Here is a 9,103-nt window from a genome sequence, read left to right as displayed (position 1 = left end):
ACTGATGAAATTTTTTGCTTTTTGAGAAAAAAAACGTTTTGATAAAGGAACTTCCCAGGTGGTCCTCCGCTTCCTGAGATAGATCCTTCGCGATCCAACGGCATAGCAAAGGGTTCTTCACTGCTAGGAACACACTGGTATTGACAGATTGTCATGAGACTGACTGTAGAGCCTGTTCGTTCCAGGAGCTTCGCCTTCACGCGAGATGGTAAGTGATTGAAAGCCCTTGATCTCAGCTTCGCTCTAATATCACTAGTGCGCAAATCGAATGTTATATGCGTACATAGCGAGCACCGAAAGGTCCCCAAGAACAAAGAACTTTACTTTAAGCTCAAAAATCAAGAGAATAGACTTGTACGACATGAGGTAAAAAGACCAATTGGGTTCAATCTCTTCCCATACCTTGTGTGAGCGCTCCATAAGGCGTGTATTTATAAATTTATTCATCTCAAAGCTAAAAAATAGCCCAATTTTACAAATAAGTATGATTTAGCTTTTGTGTTTGCTTTTGTCCAAATAAAGAATAAAGCGGTTAGGCGGCCCAAGAGTCAAACTGTACCCAAATACAATGTCCAATAATGAAATATTTAAACCGTACGTCCATTCGCATCCAAAATAATAAATATTTATCAAGCACTTCAATAAATAAACGTGTCTAAATAAATATTAGCGCGACGCCTTTAATTATAAGACGCACATCTATAAAAATGATAATTTTTTCTAGGTAATTTGAATACATGCTATTGCCCAGTCTATTGCCCAGTGCTTCCCAATGCCACCGCCATTTGCTCTACACATCAACTGAAGTATTCACAATTGTTAAAAAATAATAAAATTAAACCGACAAAAGTGAATACCTAGCTGTCTTTAGCTACAGAATAAATAAATAAGTTGAAAATCTGTTCTAACCTTAATTTAATACGAGTGCACTCTAAACTCATAAACATCCATTAATTTAAATATGTATTTTGTAGAATCACCCACTGTAGAGTCACCCACATGTATATTAAATTAAAATGACCCCGAAAAAAACAAGCGTCCCCATCAACTTCTCGTACAAAAAATTCACCTTATGTATGAACCCTGATAAATAAATATAATTCTACGAAATCCACCATGAAATATGTCTCGTGACATTAAAACTAATCTTAAGACTTCTAACCTAATTAAATACTCATGGAACTCAAAGAACATGTACTCTCCAAATGTTTTATTAGGATGAGAGGCTAAAGCGCTAGGGACGCTACACGAAAAGTCCAATTTTTTTGGGAAGTACAAACCTGAAAGTTACTTAGCTATTGGGACAACAAAAGACCTACTTTTTGTTTCTCAAGGTGCGGTAAGAATACTTGAGCTATTGTCAAGTATTCGAAAGGCTGGATCTATTGGTAGCACCACAATCACTAATCAGATCAAAGAGCTATGGCCGTAGAGTTCCTCGAAAGCCTTGTGGACTAATACGAAAGCTGCGAAGATAGGAACGGCCAATGTAGAAACTATTCCCATACAATACATTCTTGCTTTTCTGCACTCCTGTAGCATGACTGATGTCGCCCCAACTGAAAGAGATTCTAATTAGTGGAGCTGGTGAGATTGATCCAACGACCTCATATCGCGTGGAATATTTTGGATCCCAGGACTGTAATAGCGACACTCTTGATCAGACTGAGAACTGAAATAGTGGAACTCCTGTTGTTTCAATACCAATACTGATCTAATTGCACTGAAATTTTGGTTCGAGAAAATAGGGGTTAGAAGATTCGAACAGAAGTGAAACGAGTCAGGTTGAGCCTCACTCAAGCCGAACAGATCACTCGAGGCTCAAGATCATGATCAAGGTATACAGTAACAATCTCTCTTCACATCAAGCATTGCGCCTGTGACGTATTATCCAGTGCAGTTAGACGTATTGTTTCCCTTTCAATAGAATATCTCGCTGCTGTCTTATTCCAGAAGGAAAAGAAGAACAGCAGAGACTCCAGAACTATGACTGATCGCCCATTAAAAATAACACATTCATAGTACTCCGGGGAGTCGGATGAAGATACATAGAAGCCGCGGGACATCAATCGTTAGAAAGATTGGAGAAGTCTCAGGAAAGATCAAATTTAGAAGAAAGAAGAGGGATGCGCACACTTCCGTAACTATAAACTTTGCATTTATGTGAATGGAATGGAATGTAAAAAATATAGTACATGGACCAATTAGCCTGCCCTTTTCCTCAGTTTTCACAGCAAGGGAACTTGCATGTCTTTTGAAAGCAATGTCCTTCACTTGGACGGTTTTGACAGCAGCTTTCGTCGGAAGATTGCGAGCTTACATCCCCAGACTTCCTCTTTCTGATGCTCTTTGAAGCGGGGGAAGACTCCGTTTCCGGAATCTCCGAGCTTGTTAGCATCATATCGACGCCAAACAATCTCAATCCTCTAGTCGATTTGTTGGGGCGGCAGTACTCAGCCGAGCTAATTTCCAGCTTGCGTCCTGGACTCGCAGGAAAATCGAATGAAGATGAAGAAACATCATGAGCGTGTGCTTCCTGACATGAGTTGTTGGATTGCTGATTGCTTAGAGACGGATGCAAATCGACAGGACAATCAGGGCGCTGTCCAACTGAACGGCCAGATTGGAGGAAAGAAAACAGGGGAGCCTCGCCTACTGCACTTTTGCTGCAACCGGCCCTTGAATTTTCTGCGTTAGCTAGAATCGTTTCATCAAGTGTTCTACAGTTTGAATCTGATAAAACCAGCGTAGCCCCCTCCGGCCTTCTGATACAAGGCAGCAGCATGGTGGTGGATGCTGCTGCTGCTGCTGCTGCTAATTGATGACCAGCAGCTGCTGTAGAGACCATTGCAGCCACCTCTTTGCGTGGTACTGAATGATCGGCCGGCGCTACACCTTTACAATGCGGGTGTTGAGAAGCTCGAGTAATGTGGAGAAGCTGATTATTGACCTCATCGTTTAAAAATGCCCGTCTTGGTTGATCTTGAATATCCCTGGCATTCGTTAGAGGTAAAAGGTCTTGAAACCAGGAATTCTGTGAGGTGGGTGCTTGACAATGTTTAGAACCAACCTCGGTCGAGGCGATAGAGCTGGCTAACCTAAGATTAATTAGCTGTTGTCGATCCGGCGAATCGTGAAAAGCAAGCGATTGGTCTTGATGACTGGATGACGGCTGCTGGCGACGATGACATTGGCTCATGTGATCAGGGGTACTCCGATCGCTTTCATGTACTATTGCTGGCGCGATAGTTGGCAGGAACTGGTTAGCCGCCGAATTTTGAGTCACTACTGCCAGGCCGGATGGTTCCCCGCCAGCAGGAGTGGAACGTTTCCTGCAGCTAATGTAGAGCAGCTGCTGCTGCTGTAGTACATGAGCTACTGCAGCTGCTGGAGCAGCACCTGAGTTATGATCAGTTGCTGCAGTATGTCCTTGACCCCGTGCCACGACGTCCTGCAAGCCGTCAAGTATATTGACAGAGTGGCTACTGCTGTTATCATTGATATTGACATGGAGTATGGATGATTTGATGATGTTGTTCTTCTTGTTGCAGGACGTGGTGGGCAGCGGCGGGGGGCCTCGCTCGAAGGATACCACATCCCCGGCATCCAGCTTCTTCTCCTTGACGAAGCGACTCCAGCCCTTGGTGAGGACGTAACTCTGGCTGCTGTTCCAATAAGAGTAGCGGAACCGCCACATCTTGTGCCCTGAGGAGTCGTGAAAGTTGAGAAGAAGCCCTTTCTGATTGGCGGCGCTGTCGAGCGGAAAACAGCGCTCCGCATGCTGTTTCGGGATGACGAGCCGATTTAGCTTCCCCACATCGCTGGGAGTTAGCGTCTTCTCAAAGAGCTGCTCGAGGAGTAGCTGCTGCTGCTGGCGCCGCTGCGGGCGCTGCGGCTTCTGTCCTCCTCCTCCTCCCGAAATGATTGAAGACGATGACGGTGATGCAGGTACCCTAAACCCTCTGTCATGATCAATCACGCCATCATTCGTGCAGCTCGCATCATTGAACAAGAGTGCTCGGCCCGCCCCAATCGTATTTGGCCAGGCGCCGCTATTGCTATAATGAAGAGTACAGTCGCTGTCCCTGCTGTTGATCATGAGAAAGTCATTCAAGAGGACGCAGCTGTACTGGTGCTGGTGATGAGCTCTCCTCACAACGTCATCGCAAGCTGCAGGCGCAGACCCCTCCTCCTGCTTAACAACTGTGGAACTACACTGCTCATTATTTTCTCCTGCACCCGTCAAGGTAGGTGCCTCTGCTAGACCAGCGCCTGCACGTGTTTTGATGCTTTGCTCCAGCTCTTCTTCAAATGTGTGCCTTCTCAACATATCTACCACCTGCTCTTTAGTATACATCCTCAAGAAATCCGTCTCTGGATCAGCATCGCAGATAAGCTTAAAATTGGTCATTGCATCCCGCCCTCTGAACTTCAATGCCGCCCTGTCATAAGCCCTTGCTGCCTCTTCCTCTTTATTGAAAGTGCCCAGCCACACCCTCTGGTGCTTTTCATAGATTTGCGCGCCCCAGCGTCCATTAGGTTGCGGCACCACCCCTTTGAATTGCGATGGAAATAACCTTGCTGTTTCCACACATGGCGCTGTCTTTCTTCCTTCCTCGTATACATCCACATCACTACCTGATCTAGAAATGCTGGGGGGCGTCGACCTGCAGACGCTTCCCTGTTTTACCAAGCTACTAGTTTCTAATTTTCCCTCGCTTGATTTATTAGAGTTGGTATGGAAAGGATCCATCTGAATTCACTAGAGCTGGAACTACTACCATCCAAGCTTAGACACGAAGCTTGGTCAGAAGGCGGGGTATCTTCTGCAAGTCCTAAGCTCAAAGCGGAACAAGGTGGTTGTGAATCGCTGCTCAAGCTCAATGCAGATGCCTGCTGTTCTTCTCGGTTTCCCTAAAATTACGATAAACGTGAGGATACGGTCAGTCACACTTTTAGGTAGCTAAGCCCAAAATAACAACAGCATGCATCCAATAATATCGTACCTTTACTTTGAGCTCGCGGTAGAAGGCCATCATCTCCACTAGAACTAGAACCGTATATTATATGAGATCAGTTTAGGAAGACCCTCATCAGAAATCGGGAGGAATAGCTGAAACTCGAAACTCGAAACCCTATTTATAAATGAAATTGTCGTCATGATATTGAATTTTTAAAAAATAATTGTTGGTTTTATACGAAAGTAACCATTTAGCTGTGTTTTGAAAAGGTCTGTTTTGGCCTCGACCTTGACGGCAGGCGTGGTCGCCGCCCCCCCCCCCCCCCCCATGTTGCAAGTTGTCGTATCGGACGGGCGTGGTACTCTCTGTTTCATACCTTCAAAAGAAGAAGGAAGAAAACGAGCGGAAACACCAGCGGAGAGAGCACTTGCCTGCTTTTACCCACCTCCTCCTGGTATCCCGTATCATAAGCATCATCATCATGAGCCCAGGTGCATTGCATCGCCCAGCACACAACCGCACAAAGAGGTGCGAGCGCGCGCACATACATACACACTCTCTCTCTCTCTCTCTCTCTCTCTCTCTCTCTCTTGACTTTCCACCTTCGCCACATCCCAGTCTCCTCTCCACTTCTTCTTCTCCTGATAAGCCCTCTCACACTCCCAGAAACGTCTTCTGCTTTTTTGTGTAGCACGTCGCGAGTTGCTACTTGCTAGCGACCAACAAAACCTCGGTAGGTCTATATTTTTATATTTATAATATATGATATTTACACGTCCAAACAGAAATTATGGACACGATGAATCAAGTTGTACAAGCGCCACCTGATTTGGATGAATCTAGCCCAGCCCCAGGCAACAACAACTTGGCCCACACGCTCCATTTGACAATTTTGGCACCACCCGCCTGGCTCAGGAGAAGCGAGGCAGCAGGATCTGCTGAAAAAGGAAATAATGCAGGCGCTTCCCTTCCAAGTTCCCTTCTCTTTCTTCTGACAGACTTGCAACTTGCAAGTAGCACATACACAACTTGAACCCCATCCATCGATTATTCAAATGTTCTCCTTCCACATTTGTCTATATATATGTGTGTGTGTACATGCTACATACCCTGTTACCATTCCCATGCGGCAAGTTGCAAATTAAAAACGAGCCTCAAAGAGAGCTCCTCTCTTCACGTGTCGTGGAAAAAGCTCTCGTGACTCTCGTCCTCGAACGGGGATTCGGGAGGGGGGGAAAAGAAAGATGACGTTCTTCTTGTACAGTCCACAGTGCGCATCTTATCGTTTTCCTTGTTTCTAATATAAATATAAACTAGCTATAAATTTAATAGTCGGGAAGTTGCACTGTACATGCTACAGGTCACTCTGTGTGATCATAATGCGAAGGGCTCCCGGGACACCTTGCAAGTTGCAGGCTGCTGGTGTGTAGGATAAAATGCACCTGAACTTGCGAAGGGAACGGTCATCAGGTCAATACCCCCCCCCCCTTTAATATTGGTGATTCCCAATTCCCGATCCCCAGGGGCCAGTACCTACCGCTACCTTGACGCGAGAGGCGGCAGCCCAGTTGATCCCGATTCCCATCCGCCTGCGTTTTGAGCATATGAAAGCTGTTCGCTGGATTAAAACGTGTCCTAAACGACGGGCTGCCTGAGTCAGTCAATCACTGCGTGCAAGGTTGCACACACAAACAAAGACGGTCCCACAACACAAGCACAGCTTGCAACGCGTAGTGCCGGGGGGCTGGGGCTGGAGCCTGGAGGGAGGCCGGTGTATCCACTGCGAGTCAACGAATATTAAAGAGTAGTCAAGAAACCTACCAGTTTTCCCTGCTCTAATCATTGATCATCTCAGCTTGGCGCTTGGCAATGATACCATACCACGAGTGACGATTGTACAACCATATTGCAAATCGCGATACGCCACAATAAATGTGTTAGGATTTCGGATTGGGTGAGGATAGATTTCAAGCATCCAACGCTGTTGCACAATGCATAGCGAGCCTCCAGGTCAGGGGAGGGGGGGTGCCATGTGGGGTCCGCAGACGGCTTTTGCCATTTGGCATGGCAGGTGTGCTCGGGTGAACGAAAGTTAATGTCGGAAATCTGTAATGTGGCACTGGCTTGATGGTCTCGAATTAGGCCGGTTACACACCGGGCTATGGACAAACACGAGGTGCAAGTTGTCCATTACTTCGTTTACACACTAAACTACGCCCTTAGATTTCATGAAAAGAAGGTTGGCCCATTGGTAATGAATAAGGGGTGTGAGGGGATTGGTGGGGGTTCTACTCCTGTCAGCCCCTCAGGCCACCTATTTGAAAAAGGTGTTGTCGTCTTGATCATGGAGTGTGCCTTTCCCGACGGGGAAGTTCCCCTGCCTAGAAGTGTCCGCCACCCGCAAAATATTGGGCCCAATGGCCTTTTGACATGTAGGACAGCGGACGCTTCTTTTTTCACCCTGCGTCCGTCCGCAGCCCGGTGTGTATCCGGCCTTAGGCTCACGAATAAAAGACAGTGGATTCAACTCCAACATTGTCCCTTTTAACGCCTCCCATTTTCCCCTTTTGCTTTTTCCACTTATAACAAGCCATTCAATTTTTCGTGAATAATACAACTTTCAAGCCTTAACTTTTGTACGAAGTTATATTTTAAAACAATTAAGATTTATGAGATATGTAATTCACTAATATATTTTTAAACTCGAGTCTAACATATAGTTCTTGAGGTATTCGTTAGATTGACTCATATCCCCCTTTCCTTTTGTAAAAGGAGAATTATTTTATTGATAATTATTATAATATTTTTACACACCTAAGAAATGTAGTTCTAAAGGAAATATATTACCTAAGGAAATGTGCTATAAGAAAACACGCATATGCAATAGCAAGTGTATTACGAGTTCACATCTTATATGCATGCATGATATTATTGATTGATTTTAGTGTACATAGGTGTTATGTGGCTGTACGTAGATCCTAAAAATGGAGGATTACATGTCTTCGAACCTACACATATAGCTTACGATATAGAGTATATTGTGTCGATACATAATATTTGGACCTAATCTCTAAATGCATATGTTGTCGACAATTTATCATACGATTTAAAAGAATATACATACTTGTACCATAGAGTATTTATAATATGCATATCTAGTATGCATGATCGCATATTAGGAAAAAAAGAGTATATAGAGAGATTATCAAATCGAAAAAGAAAACTATAGGTGTGGAGCCTAGTACCTTGGAACATAGAGGATTCGGAGTAACCATTACACTACACAACTAGATATGATGAATTTTTTGGACCAAAGAATACATACATTATAAACATAAATGGTTCAACGATTTCCAACACATGAATGCCACGTCAAAAGGCATCCATGGACCCCACGTGCACCCCTAACTTCGTTATGGGTGCTTGAAATCTATACTCACACCTGAATTGAAGGACATCGAGAATTGAAGGACATCGAAAAGCTTGAATTCTTTGTGAAAACTTTAGAGTTGTTCACATGAGGGGTTTTCATGGGGTTTCTATTGGGAAATGAGTTCCAAGGCATGCCACGTGGGGAGGGTGCCCCTTTTTTTTGTTGAAATATCAGAGTGAGAGCAAGAGAATGTGTGTACAAGAGGGAGAGAGAGCTCAAGTATAAGAAGAAGATCTTGCTTAATGAGTTGTTCACGAGTACAATTGGTACATTCTCCTCTACATTGAGAATGACCTCTAGGCTGTTTAAATAGCATATGGATGGCTAGGGTAAGGGTTTCTCCCTACCCTCTAGTTCATTCACACCCAGCTACCCTTATCCACCCTTGCATACACAAGGTTCACACGCCTATCTCTCAACACCCCCCTCAATGCTAGAGTGGCATTGGACTACAAGACATATTAATGCTCCCCCTCAAACAAAATGGGATGCCTTTATAAATCAGGCTACAAGAGTGCTTATAAGTAGAGGATTTATATATTTAGAAAAAGTGATCATCAAGTGTTTTGGAGACAAAGTTGGCCTCCAATTATTTTGGTACTTCAGGGATGGTAGGACATTTACTAGTAATATGTCATGTCTTCTTACATTTGTTGCACTTCATTTTCTCGGGATAGTTTTTTTCCAATAGTTACTGACTAGATGTCCC

The 9,103-nt window shown here is 44.5% G+C and overlaps 1 protein-coding gene across 1 annotated transcript; it reads right to left on the bottom strand.

The window, feature by feature from the left end:
- Nucleotides 1-1,249: 1,249 nt before the first annotated feature.
- Nucleotides 1,250-5,249, bottom strand: LOC148028312 (uncharacterized). Its single transcript, XM_087690118.1, has 2 exons — nucleotides 5,007-5,249; nucleotides 1,250-4,914 (listed from the first exon to the last, which is right to left on the bottom strand). Exon 2 carries the CDS (start codon nucleotides 4,751-4,753, stop codon nucleotides 2,222-2,224), a length of 2,532 nt encoding a protein of 843 aa, XP_087546244.1. The 5' UTR covers nucleotides 4,754-4,914; nucleotides 5,007-5,249; the 3' UTR covers nucleotides 1,250-2,221.
- Between the last annotated feature and the right edge of the window lie 3,854 nt (nucleotides 5,250-9,103).

The sequence above is a fragment of the Lygodium microphyllum genome, chromosome 12 (assembly GCF_053477565.2).
Source record: "Lygodium microphyllum isolate KBCC chromosome 12, Lygodium_microphyllum_v1.1.10, whole genome shotgun sequence".
Lineage (NCBI taxonomy): Eukaryota > Viridiplantae > Streptophyta > Polypodiopsida > Schizaeales > Lygodiaceae > Lygodium > Lygodium microphyllum.
Note: the sequence above shows the minus strand (reverse complement) of the source record. Positions and strands in the feature narration are given on the sequence as shown.

Bases quoted from the DNA above. Each gene is read 5' to 3' on its own strand.
- LOC148028312 (XM_087690118.1), bottom strand. From the start codon at position 4,753: ATGGATCCTTTCCATACCAACTCTAATAAATCAAGCGAGGGAAAATTA.